Below are 16,839 nucleotides of genomic sequence, written 5' to 3'. Positions count from 1 at the left end.
GATATTAGTGAATATCATGTGTAAGCTAATATGTTTGCATACTATAGTTAGACTATCTAAAATAATTAGTACAGCCAGTTTGCATAGCCTCCACTATGTGTGTACATGTGAACAGTACGCGCGCCTTTAAGAGGTGTGCGCACACAAATGTTAAAACTGCTTACTTCATATATACATATTGTATACTGGAACTTGCATGATTTAGATAAGGTGTCAGACTTCAGAATGAGACCATTCATGTTTGTTTTGGTCTAAATTTCTTGTTCCACTTGATCAGCTCATTGTTTGCCTTTAGCTAGCACTTACATAATATAAAATTGTGCTTTTATGAGAGAGTAAAATGACTTCTGTGTTCATGGGATATGAGTTCCAAGGAGCAACTAGATCTTTATAGCTGCATCTGTTAATTGCAGTATGTGTTTAAACAGTCATGGGAGAAATTATTATTTATACGATGATATAGATGTGCATAGCACTTTACAGACAAAAATAAGGACACAATCCTTACTCCAAGGGCTTGCAAACTTAGGGGCCTGATCCTGTAAACACTTACTGCAGGGCATGGTGTTAACTGTGGGGTCAGCGATCACTTAGTGCTTAAGGTTTCTGCAAGAGCTGTGCTTTATTCTGTGTCCAGTTTCAACTGGCTCTGCCTAATAAGATGTTCACAGTGCCTCGCCCAGACACTCTGTCTGGGAACCACAGCCATTAAAGCACAATTCCCATACCATATCATCCCTTCTAATCCAAAACTTAATAACACTTACTACTACTGTGCAGTAGTCCCATTGACTTAGCAGGCTGAGAGAATTTAAGTTAATAGGACTGCTCATGGTAGTAAGCAACATTCACAACAGTAAATGTTCTCAGGCTCTGGACCCCGCGTAGACAGTGTCCAGAGAAAGCACATTTGGGAGAAGATGGAGGAAATGAAACCAATCCAGGAAATATGCATTGTGTAGATGCTGGTTAGATGTTCATAAACAAAAAATAGTTATTGAGGAGAATATATTCATACCAGTATAATGAAGGAGCACTGTTAAACTTAACATATTTGACTCCTATTTAATTAAAAACTGCTGTGAACACCCCAGAAGGTCACTGTGCATGGTTTCTCATGTATAATTGAAATGTTATGGTAGTAATTAAAATAGAAGGAAAAAGTGAAATCTGGCTCATGTTTGTTACAAGAAAATGGCTAGGTAGACGTAATACGTTTTAGAGCCCCGTATAAATCCAAACATTAATTTAAAAACTCCAAACTGCAGTCTAGCCTTTTTCAAAAAAACTCTGCCAGGTGACATTTCAACAGTTGCTATTTATTTCAGCTTTTTATTTTTTGTTTATCAGAGTTTCCAAGTGCCAGACTTATTTTCAATTAGTATTCAAACAGACTTTTCTATTTATAGGAATTAGGATCTATTTTAATCACAAATGAATGCCAATGAAATGTCAGGAGTTCTATAATGGGAAGAGGAATAACTAGGGAGGTAGGATCAAAGCAGGAGCTCTAGTGTTTCTATTTCATGCCAGTGAATTGTGAGCTACTAGACCTTGGGTTTAGGGTTGTTTTGTTTTGTTTGTTTTTCCTCCTTAAACTACATAAATTCATGGGGGTTGGGTTTTTTGGTAGCTTTACTTAACTGCACGCCAATGATCTTTCATATTTTTTCTCTCTTTGCAACAAAATTATGACCTCAACAAAAGAAGCATAATCTCTGTTTTATTGTACAAGGTGAAACCAAGGGCTTAACAGACCTTTAAGAAGTACAACTAAGATAACATTACCATTAGAGTTTTACCAGTCATCAGATCAGAGACACGTACAGTCCTTTAAAGGGAATGTTAGTTTACACACTGTCACATACCTAAGGAAGGGACCTTTCATGTTTCAAACTACAGTAAGTGCAGAGCAGAGTTTCTTTATAAAGACACTGGGACATGGAATTGCAGGATTCCAATCCAAGCTTTTAGCTGAGCTGTTAGCGTCTAAGTCTGATTAGCTGGGACATTAATCTGTTATAGTTAAACCTACATAGTTACAGGATCTCAAATACTTCTATTAACAAAACTTCACAATGTGAGTATTAGAAATGTAAGCATTCAAAATTGCAGGCATAGAAGTAAAAAGAAAGCTGTTAATGTCACAGTTTTTATTAAGGATCTTTTTTGTATGTAGAAAATTGTCATTTCCTGTCTAGCAGCAGACAGCTCAGTAAAGTACACTAACTTCTTAATTATTAAGAAGTAATTATTTCCAGTTACATTAATTCTTGTGCTGGAGATTAGCCATGATCAGACCAACAGTGTACTAAACTGGTATAATTCTTTAAAACAGGCATGGCACATGGATCCTACTGTTAGCAGAAATTGTCAATAGAACATCCAGTACACCTTTCTTAGTACTGTAGGTAGCAAAGTGACCTCACTCTAGCAACAGAAGGAATATAAAAATATTAATTTCTCCTGCTAGTAAACTAAAGCCATATCTATACTTACAAGTTTACAGTGGCACAGACACATTATGCCTGTGAGAGAGAGGTCTCCCATTGACATAAAACCGGCTTAATGAGCGCTGGTAGCGATGTCGGCAGGAGAGCATCTCCCACCGACATAGCGCTGTACACACAAGCGCTTATGCCAGTGAAATTTATATCACTCGGGGGTGTTTTTTTCACATCCCTGAGCTACAAAAGTTTTGCTGACATAAGTGCTAGTGTAGACATGGCCTTATGTGTATGTATGTATCCATTTCAGATTTTGTATTGCTGAGGCAAGGAGTCTGTGGCAAGGAGTCTGAATAATCTCACCTCAGTCAGCATTGTGGAGAAATGGGTAACGGGGGAGAACAGAGAAGACAAAATGCCTCTGGCAGCTTTCATCACTCTGGGCAGATTGAGAAAAAACACATTTTTCTCAGTCTCTCTCTCTCTCTCTCTCTCTTTTTTTTTTAAAGACTTTGGTGTTCTTTATAAAGATTGCTGCTTTGATACTTCAGCACAGCAGCATTCAACATAATACTGAAACCAGTACAGAAGCAGAAAGGGAATATATTGTACAATAAGGTCTCGAGTCCAGTGTGTATGGAGATTGGGAGCGCATGCATTAAGCTTGTTTTGGCTGTGAACTGCTCTTTATCTCACTCACATGTATAATACAGTCTTCCCTGACATATATCTCATTGGAGATGTAAATCTCTTTTCTGAATTTCAGAAACACTGCAGGTGACCTGATGATTATTGCTCAGCCTTTCACCATATAAGAGAACAGCACAGACCATTCCTTCCAGCTTCTGTTTCTTGAAGCCTTTATACACATTTGTGAGGCATTAACCTTCCTTTTTCCAGTTGAACATGCTTTCTGTTCCAGCCAACATTTCTCTTCTGAACTTACACTTGCACGCTGTACTGTATCGAATCAGAGAAGTGTGGGACTGGAAGGGACCTCAATGCGGTCCAGTCCCCTGCACTCAAGGCAGGACTAAGTAATAACTTGACCATACCTGACAGGTGTTTCTCTAACCTATTGTTAAAAACCTCCAATATTATGTCTAGGTATGTTCCTGTGAGATATAAACTCACATATAAATGGGTCATTTCCTTGTGCAGTATTGTTCTCACCTCCCCACTGTGCAGCACTTGGGTGTCTGGGGTTTTCAGCCTTGGGGTCAAACATGATTCCAAAAAGACCAAGGGGCCAGAATCAGTACTTGGGGGAGACGATCTGCCTTGTTCTCTTCCCTTTTTTGCCACTTGGGCAACTCAAAAGGAGCAGGTGCCACCCACAAGTCCCATACGCCAGGAAATCCCCAGCAGGGAAAGTCGTCACGTGGCACTGAGCTAACATAACTGGCTCCTATGTCTTCCTCGTTACAGCTTCTCATGGGGCACATTGGGGGTAGGAAATGGCTGTGCTGGAGTGAACTGTACTTCAGTTATCTCCAGCTCGTTTATAGTCCCTCAGAGACTGCAGCTGTTTGGCAACAGCTAGAGCAAGACCTAGGCTGCTCTAAACTGTGCTGGGGCAGAGTATTGAGGAAGCTGTAAGTAGTTGATGGTTCTCAGCTTCTCTTTTCCCCCCTCTCCTGCATGTCTGTGTAGCAGAGTGAAGCTGGCCTTTGCAAGGCACTCTGCTAGACTCAGCAGAACCAGCCAAGCTCCTGCCTTGCTCTCACTGGGGCTGCCACAGCCCAGCTGGTAAGCAAGCAACGGAGCTACCCGAGCTACACTCCTCCCTGCTGGGGCAGAAGGGTGTTGAGCAGCTGCAACAGGAAAGAGAAAGCAGCTGCTCAGAGTACTCCCAGCTCACATGGAGCTGCTCCTGAGGCTGCAGGGGCAACAGTGGGAGGCAGTGACCCCTATCAGCTCCGCACAGGAATGGGCTGATTTAAACACCAATCAGGGAATATGTTTTCATTTCATAATCATATATGCATAATACAATTGCCCTTGACTGCCATTGTTGGACACTGTCTTCAGGGCCAGATGTGGGACACGGCTGGTCTAGTGGCATATCACTAATCATAAGTCACGCTACCCTAAGACCTTGCATGGTCTAGGATGCTTGCTTAACTGTACTAACAGTATATCCCTCCTATTTGTGTAGTGCACATTTACAGTAAATAATGATTTCATTGCAATAATATTTCCCACGTCCAGTTTCTAGATTTTTAAAGGCTTAAGTTAGATCCTTAGACATTTATGGCCAAAGTTTTTAGTGGGCCTTCTTAATTCCACAATACTTGGGGTTGCGTGCTCTAGTTTGCATACACAAATGAATATCCTGGCACATACAATAGGCATGATTTTACAGACTGCTGTACTGGGGGTCAAAAGCTGTTTTCTTGTAAGCCCCCAAACAAGCAAATGAAGCAGCTCAGTGTGGACTGTGCAGACGGATTGAATACAGCATCCAAGAGGCTTCCAGGATAGCCAAAATCCTTTGTTCCTTTTAGCTCTGCTTGTGTCGTATTCTCCTTCTGGGCTGAGGCTTCAGCTGATAGAATTATAGAGAGAGCTGGCTGAGCTCCCTAGACATATATTCTAAGCACTGATGACTTTATGGATGAGTATTGCAGAATTTAGTTGTAGGATGCATAAAGCTGCAGTCTCCTAACCATGCTTCAGGTTTAAGGGATATTTTGGGGACTGTTTGTTCCTTATTAGATCTCCTAACCCAGGAGTCGGCAGCCTTTGAGAAGTAGTGTGCTAAGTCTTCATTTATTCACTTTAATTTAAGGTTTCACGCGCCAGTAATACATTTTAATGTTTTTTAGAAGGGGTCTCTCTTGTAGTCTATATATTATATAACTAAACTATTGTTGTATTGTAAAATAAACAAGGTTTTCAAAATGTTTAAGAAGCTTTATTTAAAATTAAATTAAAATGTTGATCTTATGCCGCCGGCCCGCTCAGCCCGCTGCTGGTCTGGGGTTCCGTTCACCTAGGCTGGCAGCGGGTTTAGCGGGGTCTGCGGCTGGGACCCTGGCTGGCAAGGGGCCGGCAGCCAGAACCCCAGACCGGCAGTGGGCTGAGCGGCTCAGCCCGCCGCCGCTCAGGGGTTCCATCCGCCGGCTCCTGCCAGCCAGGATCCCAGCTGCCAGACCCGCTCAGCCCGCTGCTGTTCTGGGGTCCCGGCCATGCCCACGTACAGTGGGTACCTACCTTCTCCCTGGTTCTGGCCATTCTCTTCCTCTCTCTCTCTGCACTGAGCTGAGGGTGGGAGTGCACTGAGCACAGGGCTGGGGGTGAAGGAGCAGGCTGGGGGTTGGGGTGCAGGGTCTGGCCAGGAGCTAGAGTGAGGGAGGGGGCTCAGGGTTGGGGCAGGAGGTTTGGGTGCAGAGCGCTTACCTGGGCAGCTCCCATTTGGTGGGAGGGGTGCAGGGGGGAGGTGCAGGAGCTCCCATTTGGTGCTCGGGGTGGGGGTGGGGATGTGGGGGGTGCATGAGTCAGGATGTGGGGGGGGTGCATGGGGTGGGGGGGCTGGGTATGTGGGGGGACGCAAGAGTCAGGGCTGAGGGCATGTGAGGGGGGTGCAGGTGTCAGGGCATGGGTGTGGGGGGCCTGGGTATGTGTGGGGGTGCCAGTCAGGGCTGGGGTTGTGGGGGGGTGAAGGAGTGAAGCAGAGGGCTGGGTGTGTGTGAGGGGGGTACAGGGCTCAGGGCAGGGCCCTTGGGGGTGTGCGGGGCTGCACGGCTCATGGCAGAGAGCTGTGTGTGGGGGGGGGTCAGGGCAGAGGGTGTGGGATGGGGTCGTGGGGTGCTCACGGCAGGTGGCTGGAGGGGATATGCCCCGCTTCCCCAAGGCCTTGCCCCCGCTTCTCTGTCTCCGCCCGGAGCAGCGAGCAAGCTGACTCCGCTGTTCCCCTACCCACTCCCTCGCAAGGGCCATCAGCTGAGGGAGGGACGGAGAGGAGGAGGAGGTGCAGGAACCCAGCACACTGCGAGAAGAGGCAGGGGAGCCGGCAGGACCAAGCTTCTGCCCCCTGCCCCTTGACCCTGGCAGGCAGCAGCGTGCCATTAAAAATGGGCTCGCATGCCGTCTTTGGCACGTGTGCCATAGGTCGCCGACCCCTGTCCTAACCCAATCATATGCCCTTTATTTTCTCCCATAGCATAGTTAGATTGGGTTACGTGGGGTTCCCCCTCTCCTGTTTTTTGAGGAAGTTGCTATACAGAAATCTATAGTCTGTACTCGTAGTAACCAAACCACAGAAAAAGCATTTTTTCCCTTCATTTGTCAATTGTTTCCTGCGTACAGTTGCCTTTTATTTGTAATCACAAAACAATGGGCCACCACTTTATTGCTATTTCTGCTTTAAAAGTCACACTTCCATGAGACTAGGAAAAAATATTGACCTACCATTACAACTGGCTGAAGTCTCACAATTCTTTGAGACTGTTAACTTAACAATAAATATCATCTAGCCTGTATGCATGCATGGGCTTGCTTGTTCTTAGAGAGTATTATGTTTTATGTATCAGCCATTGTGTTTAAAATTTGGGAAGAGAGGATAGATTGGCTTGAAAGGAGAGGGAAAAACAACAAACCTACTTTTGTTGTGCAGAAGCTGGGACTTTCCAGGTGCACCCACTGCCCAAGGTCAGTTAATATTTTTTAAACCCTAATAACCTTGACAGTCTCTCTTTTGATATACTTGTGTAGGCTGAACATGTATGTTTGAGCATAGTCTTTTGAGAAAACCAAGTTTAGAAGTTTCACTAAAAGAATTTGAATAATTTAGTTACAAACATATTGACACTAGCGTGACGAGGTGTCTGGTTTTGGACCAGACCACCCGGTTAAAAAGGGATCCTGGCAGCTCTGGTAAGGACCCCTGACCAAGCTGTTGACTGTCCGGTTGGCGGCGACGCTGTGCCGCGCAGCGGGGCTGGCAGGCTCTCTGGTCAGGAAGCAGTCGGCATGTCTGGCTCCTACCTTTGAGGGCGGTTGGGGGGGTTCATGTGCTGCCCCATCCTCCGCCTGCAGGCACAGCTCCCATTGGTTGGGTCAGGGCAGGGGAGGAACTAGCGTGAGTATGGTGCACGGGTGCTCAGCGGGCAAATGTTGAGGGGTTACGCGGCACACACCTCTTCCGCTGCTGCCTGGCTCTCTTCTCCTCGCGTGGCTGGGCTCAATCTGCGGTGCATGCCCTGCGGTGAACCGCAGTCTGTCTGTCGCCCCATCGCCGGCACCCAGGAGTTTGAGGTATGTTTATCCCTGTCTCCGAGTGCTGGGAATGGGGCTGCACCCCTATCCCCCTCACTGCATCCCTCCCACCCCAGCCCCCCCCCCACTTGCATCACTGCGTCCCTCCTTGTCACAGACCCCCATTCCCCCCGTCACTACATCCCTCCCCATCCCAGCCCCTCGCACCTCCATCACTGCTTATCTTCCTATCCCAGCCCCCCACACTCCCAGCCTCCCATCATTGCATCCCTCCCCGTCCTGTCCTGCCCCCCCACACCTACCCATCCCAGCCCTCTACCCCTTACAGCACTCTCCCATCAATCCTCGCCACCTCCCAGAGCTGCAACCTCCCATGTCCCTCATCCCCCACAGCCCTGTACTCCATTCACCTCCATACACTGTTGCACTCCCATTATATCCCTGTACACCCCTGTGCCCCCCACAGCATCAGGCACCTGTAGCCTTCTGCCTCCCCCTGCATCCCCATCCACCCCACATACTCCCCCACACTCCCTCCTCTCTCCTTAACTGCCCCCTCTCATCCCCACCCTGCTCTTGTCCTTGGCTACTTCCCTCCCCATCCTCTCTCCTCCACCACCACCCCTTTTCCCCTCCAGCCCACCCTCCTGCCTTCCCGGCTGGGTGATTTAGGCAGCCTCTGGAAAAGTGTATGAAAAAGTCTCTGTGTAGGCAAGTGTGTGCATGCATGCATTGTATGCGTGTAAGAGATTGTGTGTCTTTGTGTGTATTGCTGCATGTGTGTATACCTGTGTGAACAAAATTTGCAGCCTAATTCTTTGACTTGTATTCCTTTTGCTGGCTTGCACACACACAAAAATTGATGACAAAATATGTGTGTATTCATTTCATAACAAGTTTTTTAAAAGAAAAGTGAACTCTAAAAGAAATGTATTATTTCTTAAAAAAATGAATGTTGTTGACTAGTAATTGCAGAAGAGCCAATGTATCAGACATTTCTCCCCACCTTTGTCTAGCTGAATTATAAACTCTTTGTTGCAGACTCTCTTTTTAATTGTATGTCCAGCACCTACCACTCTGGAGCCCTGATCTGAGTTGGGGTCTCTGGGAACTAAACACAATTGTAATAGTCAATAATGTGGAATTATGTGTGTTAGTACATGCTAGATGTGTACACATGAATAGACGTGTGTATCTGCATGTAGCTGTGGGAGTCAGTTTCTACAGATTTATTTATATAGGTATCTGGACAGGTGCATGTCTGTGGTTATGCTCTATGGATTTGTATTTGGGCTTCAGGAGTGGGCCTTTATTGGACTTATTGCAGCTGTAGTAATGTGTGGTCCTGATTCCACACATAAAATCACAATAACTTCAGTGAATAGAAGACATGGAGCTGGTTATGAAAAATGGGAAGAGGGGAGGGAAAGAATCATGAAAACCTTTGTGAAATTTCATTTTTTTAAAAATTACTCTCTTTGACTATTTTGCTGCCGGCTCTAGCATCCTGTAACAAATAAAACCTGAACTTAGCATAATACATCTGTCAAAACAATAAATATGCCTGTTTGGGCCTTGCAGTGAAAATGAGCATGTGAGGGCAGGGGAGAGAGCAAGCGATGGAGTGAGTGGGGGGGGGGGGCAGCAGGCGGGGCAAAGGTGTTAGGTTTTCTGGAATTAGAAAGTTGCCAACCCTAACTGAGACAATCGAGAAAGCTTACAGCTATGTTTCACAAACAGTAATCAGTAATAAGCAGCCTTCTTATTAAGCTATTTCCACAATTAGCTTTCTTGGTTCTTTATTCTAGATGGGGACAGGGATGGCCTATAAAACCAAAAGACTAGAGGCCATGGAAACAAGTCTACAGAGCAATAACAAAGGTGATACGACAGAGATCTGTCTACAAAACCATTTAGGTATGCTACAGAACAGAGGAATGGATAGGTGGGATTCTGTCAGTTCTATATGATGCTGAAGTGATGTATCTAGAACTGTATTTTATGTCCTGGTGAATTATGGTAGATTTGGTGATACAAAAAGTGGAATTTAGATTAAACCAACAGTTTCATGCTACATTTCCCCACTACCTTCACTGGAGAGTTTGTTTTTCTTTCCTTCCTGCCTACAGAACTGGCTTACATTTTTGTAATGTATGCTGCCTGCGTAGCAGATAGAAATTGTTTTGTTAGTTTTTCTTGCCTCAGCAAATTGGTTGAAATGCTATTCAGCTCATAACTCTTCCCCTTTATTTCAAGATCATAAGGTGGTAGATTTTGGGGAGAAGAGAAAGGAGCGAGACTGTAACTGTGTTTGCAGAAAATGTGAGTGTAATGAGTTAAGATCGTATCATACGTCATGTGGGTGGCATATTGCCATTTTTATACAACTGCTTCATTGTACATGAAATCTGCCTGTGAAACCAAGGCCATAAAGTGGTGGCATCCTATTTCACTGACGGAGATCCAGTCGCTAATATAAACCATACAAGGTGTTTGGTGTCTTAAAAATAGTGAGAATTATGTTTAGAACAAAATAATTTCAGCCCATTGATCTTTCCTAAATCATAAAATACTGGCAGATGTAAAAGTACAGATAAACTACAACGCAATATCTATCTCTCTACTTCCCTCCAGATGATTAAGTTAAGCTCATTCTTGTCCTCTATTATCCAGCTGTCCTGCAGGTTGTCATTGAGCATTGTTAGAAAGCACCCTTGTAGAACACAGCTCTATATTGTAAAACTTCTTGGAGAACAGGAATTGGTCACGAAAGGTCTGACCATGTTGCTAGACTAACGAAAGAGGGAATTAGCATACTTTCTTTTCGGAATAGTTCCCCAGCTAACTCTCAGTCTCTGAGTATGCTTGGGGCTTTGGCGAAAATGGTTCAGTAGCCCTCAGCACCATACATTTGTACCTTTTAATACTATATATAAAACTTGCAGGTTTCTGTCATCAGGTTGCAAATACCTCCACACAGCCTGCTTAAGGACAAGAAGTCCCAGTTCCTAGCTATCCTAACTGGGCCAAGGTCATGTTGGACTGCAGAGCAAAACACTGGAGTGTTTCGTATTGTATCATTGCCGATAACTGGGGAAATATCTATACAACACTTGTACTGAGCCTGTGTCTTAGAGATGAGATCCCCACATTGAATTGAGGCAGAGGACGGGAATATGCAGTTTGGTCTAATGCCCACATTGCCTAAATTTTCTTTCTCTTTAAAACGGGAGGCAAAATAAAATCTGTGGTACTTAAATTTAGAGCCGTTAGATTAAAGCAGCTTTCTGTTTTATTCTGTATTTAAACATATGGAACCAAATTAATCCCTGGTGTAATTCCAGTTGAAATCAGTGGAGTTGTATAATCTTCTGGAGGCTGCAGTGAGTGGGAAAAGAAAATTGAAAAAGTAGTTTCTGATAACATACCTTTCACTTTCCAAAGATGAGGCTCAGGACATTGCAGAGCTGGGTGTGAGGCAAGAAAATTGGAATAGGATGAAGAAAAAGGCTTCCAGTAATGACAATGGGAATGTCCCTTGGGTTGACGGGCTCTCATGTCTGCCACAGCGGAGTTGATGTGTTGGGATGAATTTGTAAGCTTGCCCAAAGGATAATCTAATTCAACACCAGTAGCGATTATTTGGGCTTGTTTTGTTGCTGCATGAAAAGTATGGGGGCTTTTCCACCCACTTGAGAAGTACACAAAATTCTGGAATCAGCATTCGCTCTCCTAGGTACATGTTTAGAGTGCAAGATTTATTGGGTGCTCAAAATAGCATTTCCCCAATCAGCAGCCCTCCCTCATTCCCTAGGAGCTCCAGGAGCCAACAGCTGTGCATGTTTGTTCCAAGTGATTTCATTTGCTGCTGGGTGGCATTAGTGAAATGTTCCAGGCTCCTTATTGGCGCATTATACTATGTCGTCCACTATTTTTCTAATTGTTTTGAGCTCTTAATTTGCTCCTCCTCTGGCAGCCCAACAGCACAGTGAGATTTGGAAAGTGGGGAGCAGATTGAAAGAGAGATGTAAATATGGAATTGTTTTCTATTTGTTCTTTATCCAAAGCAGCAAAGAAAGAGAATGTTGGTGCTTAGTTCCATTTTTCTAAAACCTGCCATATGAGGAGGTGACTAAGGTGAAGAGGTCCCCTGAAATTTTAAAATTTGTCCTGGTTGTTTTGGGTTTTTTTTGTTTCCTTGTTTGTTTGTTTTTGTTTTTTTTTTGTAAGGTGCTTTTGCTATATTTGATTGTTTATACAATGCTGAGGGGCAGTAAAGGAAGAAATAGCGCTGTAATACAAACTGCCTGGCCTTGTCATAAAATCTAAAAGGTTATAGTATTGGTATATATGTGATGGCCTTTACACATTTGCCAGGATGTTAAGGAGGATGTAGTGTTGAGAAACACAAACAAGTGCCTTCAACAGTCTGGATTTGTGTTTCCTGATTGTTGCAGCTTAAGACTGTAGCCGTATTTGTGCTTTTAATGGAACACTCTCTCTTAATGCAGTAATTGACACAACTCTTTACTGGGAGAAATTTCTAAAGATAAATTTTATTAGAAGTTACTATTTTTAATGTTTGATGGCTTGCTTTGTGCCTTTTCATTTCTCTGTTAAATGTTGGCTGTAGATCCTGGTTATCTCTGGACAATACCACAGAGCAGGAAAATCTGTCACACTCAGAGAACATAAGATCTAGGTAGAATGAGGAATGGGTCAGATCAAAATTGCTAACCACAGTTAGTCCTGACGTCATTACCTTAGCCAGAAATAAACCACTCACAACTCCATCTCCCTATTGCCTAGTAACTGACTAACTTCCTAATATGTGGGTACCGTTTTGTCCTCACTAGGGTTTTGCTACATTTCTTTCCCTGTCCAAAGGAGTTTAAATGGTGGGGTTGCGATGCCTCAGAGAGGAATTTTGCTGTATTCTACCAGGGGTAAGAGTCTTTGGAAATATCAAGTGTGAGTGAGTGAGCGATGCAAAACTGGAAACCTCCGAATAAAACCCTGTTGTTCTGATTTCAGTACAGGGTGTATGCATCTACTGAGTTTACAGCATAAGATGATACTTCCCTTAAGGTTGATTTCCTTATGGTGTGTGTATATGAGAGGTATCACATTGACATGCTTGGACACTGAAGTCCTCTGTCAACCAGGACTTTATGGAGTCTCCGGCTTTCCCTTTTTGAAGTGGAGTAGAGTATTTGATTTTTATGATTTTATTTTATTTGGTAGGGTTATGAGATGGAAGGGGGTGAAGTGTCAAGAGTGTCATTCTTACAGTGGAAATCCTTTTGGAAGAGGAAGGTTTTGCAGCATTTCCTAAAGGTGATCAGACTCTGGATTCATGTGATCTCTTCTGGAGGTGGTTCAATAGCCAGATCCCCATAATTGAGAAGGCTTTGTCCCCAGCTCTCTCATGCTTTGTCCTGGACTTTGTGATCTGCATTGTACCAGAGGAGCATAGTTGTCGTGTTGGTTTATAGATCAGAATTTGATTTTTAATGTAGCTGGGGCTTGATGCATTCCCTGTTTTGAAAATTAGGACTAAAGTCTTAAAGTAGGAGCCAGTAGAGGGATATGAAATAGGCAGCCACATTCTTTATTGGCTGTGGCTTGTGCATCCTCTTCATGTTTCACTTCCAATTCAGTGAATTATAGTAATGAAGCCAGAGGTGACACATGCATGGACCAAGGGGACGAAGGGACAAAGTTTCCTAGCAAAGTGGAAGTTAAAGAAGGTATTTTTAGATACTGATACTACCTAGTCATCAAACCTACACATTGGTGTAACCAAAGGAATGACGTGCTGGCCAGTTGGTACTTGAAGTCGTTTTTCTCTTTATTGACTGGGACATAAAACTTCTTCTATTTGCAGTTTTTAAAAACTTGAATAATAATTAGAGAGAACATAGTGGGTGAGTTAATATCTTCATTGGGCCAACTTCTGTTGGTGAAAGAGACAAGCTTTTGAGCTACACATGTTCTTCAGGTCAGGGAAAGGTATTCATGTCAGCTAAATACAAGGTGGAACAGAATGTTTAGCATAAAGTAGTTAACACATATTCTAAGGAACCATTCAAGGTGAAGTGGCCCATTAATACCTCTGCAGTCACAGGGCAAAAAAGGGGGGCCAGTGGCTTACAGATGATAGTAAGAAGCCATAAATCCAGTCTCTTTATTAAGACCATTATTTTTAGTGTCTAGCAAAGTTATGAATTTAAGCTCTTGGGCTCATCTTATGAAGGTGTTGTGCAGGCTCACTTTGAGGATGAGGACTGAGAGGTCCGAAATGGAGTGATCATTCTGTGAAAAGTGTTCGACCACAGGTGATACGGTGTTTTAGTCTTACCATTTTTCTGTGTGAGTTCATTTGAGAGCATCGTGATGGTCTGGTTTTGCCAATATAGTTGTTGTTGGGGAATTCAGTGCGCTGAATAACATACACCATGCATGTGATAGGCATGTGTAGAACCCATGGATCTTCAAAAGTGTGTTGTGGGGGTATTGATCATAGTAGCAGTGGAAATAAATCAACAGCTTTTGCACCTGTTCTATTGGTAGGGTCTGATGTATGAGGAGCTTGGTGAGGTTGATGAGTTGTTTGAAGCCAGAAGAGGAGAAAGATTTCAGGAAAGATTTCTTTCAGGATGTGGTGCCCATCTAATATGGATTGTAATTGTTCAATTATACCCTGTAGGTACTAGTGTGGGGTGGTAGGTGACAACTAGGGTTGTGCAGTTGAAGGTTTTTTCCCCTGTATTGATGCATATTCTCTTTGGGTCACCCATTCCATGATGTGATCTACTTCTCTGGTAGAATGTTCTTTTTTCGTGGAGGCGTTTTGAGTGTGTTAAGGTGTGTACCCTGGATTTTCTCCTCGGAGCATATTCTGCGGTATCTGAGGGCCTAGTTTTAGATAACAGATTTCTTGTTGTTACTGAATCTATGGATATAAGTTTGGTAATCTAGGGGTTTCTTGTATATAGTTGTCTGTAGCGTTCCATTGTTGAAGCTCATTGTGGTTTCCAGGAAGTTGATGCTGGTGCAGGAGTGTCCTAGAGAGAGTTTGGTGGATGGGTGATGTTTGTCGAAGCTGTAGTGGAAACCTATGGGAGAGTTCAAGTCATCTGTCGAGAGGGTGAAAATATTATCGCTGTATCTCAGGTATATCAATGATTTCAGAAATTCTTCCTCAAAGCGGCCCCTGAAAAGGTTGACGTATTAGGGAGCCATCCTGCTACCCATGGCTGTTCCCATAATTTGGAGAAAGTGTTTGTTGTTGAATGTAACATTGTTATGGGTGAGGATGAAATGGATAAGTTTAGCGATGTGTTTGAGGGGGATATCTGAATGTTGTCCATGTCTTGTAGATATTTGAGACAGGCAGCTATTCATCACTGTGAGGATGTTGTTGTATAGGGAGGTGACATCCATGGTGGCAAGGATGGTGTTCATAGGGAGGTTGTTAATGTTTCTGGAGGAGGTCGGTTGTGTCCTGGAGGAAGCTGGCTCTTTGTGTGATAAGTAGTTCGAGGATGGTTTCTATGAATTCTGATATTCCTTCAGTGATCGTTGTGGCCTGATATGATGGGTCTGCCTGGGGTGGCTTCTTGGGGCATGAGCTTGTATTTTGATTTGTTTGGGCAAGGATTTTTGAGTGAACTGTAGTGTGGGGTCCTCTTTGATTTCTTTATAGTAGGTGGTGTCAGTTGTCGGTTCAACCTTGTATTTAGCTGTAATGCTGTGAGTACCTTTCCTAGACCTGGAGAAGATCTTGGTGTAGCTTGGAAGCTTGTCTCTTTTGCCAACAGGGGTTGGTCTAATAAAATATATTACCTCACCTGCCTTGTGTCTCTAATATCCTGGGACCACCCTAGCTACAGCAACACTTAAAAAAAAATTGGTAGTTTAAGGGTCATGGGCATTACTCCATATGCTAGAGAATTAGACAGTGGGTACCTGTCCCACTGCAGCACACACACACATATATATATATACTTGATTCAGAAGTTGGAGGCAACACCTCAGAGCTGATGAATTATAGGTTGATGGTCAGACTTACTATGGCTGAGAAATTGAGCCCTGGGCAGTTTCAGCTATAACAGTAAAATCAGAGGGGGAGATGGAGTTTAGATTAGCTTTGTCATTCTCCATTGGCTAAGTGGGGCAGGGTTCTTGCCCATACTCTGCAGTGTGATGTGTAGGAGAGGAAGTCTTTGGTCTGCAGTGGTGCATGAAGGACCACTATATAGAAGGTGACTCCAAAAGCCAGTGGCACTGCAGCAAAACAAGATTAAACAAATATTTCCAGAACAGCTTTAGAAGGGGGAGCTGATTACATCTTTTCAGCCATCTCCAGCCACTTACACACAAACATCCTGAACGAGCAAGACTGAAAATGAGCGAGGGAGGAAAGCATTTGGTTCAAGTACAAGAAGAGTATTTGTTTTTAACTAAAGTTTATTTTTAAAAAACGTTTTTCAGTTTGCATGCTGTGTTAAACATATCACAGGCATTGTGATATAGAAGACTTGCTCTGTATGAGGGAGATTATGGCACCATAAATGGAAACACAATGGGAAAAGCCTTTACGCATAGCAGGGGAACTCTTTCTTCCCACAGTTGTTGAAGCTGCTGCACTAATCAGTGTTTGTACTGGTTTTTTGCCCTGTTCTTCTCTGAGCTTGCTATATATCACTAGCCTATCAACACTTTATCTGCGTACAATGAAAGATGAACAAAAGCATTGCAGTCATGTTCTGTTGTATGTCAGAATTTAATGAAACACAGAGAGAATAGGCAGACTGAAAGGACATTTGGGGATTACAGAATTACATGTTTTAACTTAGTCACTTACTTACAATGAAAGCTTTGACACCATAAGAAAGGCATAGTCTGTGCCACCGGAAGGATTAGGCCCAGCTTCTTAATTCCTATTACCTTTCCCACCCTCCTTTTTAAACCTTCTTTTATTAACACAAATGTCATTGATTACAGATACAACTTGCCTGAGGAAGGAGCGTCTGGCCATATAATTCTGTGTTTTCTTTGTCTGAACCATAGTATTTACTCAAATGCAAAGAAGGTGGGGTTTGTTTTTTCTAAATCAATCCCACAGCTCCTAGTACGTGCTTTATTGCCATGGTAGAAGGGGTGGCAA

At 43.6% G+C, this 16,839-nt stretch overlaps 1 protein-coding gene across 23 annotated transcripts in view; it reads left to right on the top strand.

Moving 5' to 3' along the window:
• The window catches only part of AOPEP (aminopeptidase O (putative)), a 412,311-nt gene that overhangs the window by 379,077 nt on the left and 16,395 nt on the right, over positions 1–16,839 (top strand). The window contains exon 21 of one of the 23 annotated variants that reach the window (XM_075128667.1): positions 3,214–5,292. The exons of the other annotated variants lie outside the window; for them this stretch is intronic. Coding sequence (XP_074984768.1) covers positions 3,214–3,228 — 15 coding nt within the window. The 3' untranslated portion in view covers positions 3,229–5,292. Of the gene's footprint in view, positions 1–3,213; positions 5,293–16,839 lie in introns of those variants that run through there. 23 annotated transcript variants of the gene reach the window in all.

Source organism: Caretta caretta, chromosome 5, assembly GCF_965140235.1.
Source record: "Caretta caretta isolate rCarCar2 chromosome 5, rCarCar1.hap1, whole genome shotgun sequence".
NCBI classification, from domain to species: Eukaryota; Metazoa; Chordata; order Testudines; family Cheloniidae; genus Caretta; species Caretta caretta.
This window is presented reverse-complemented; position numbering and strand designations above follow the sequence as displayed.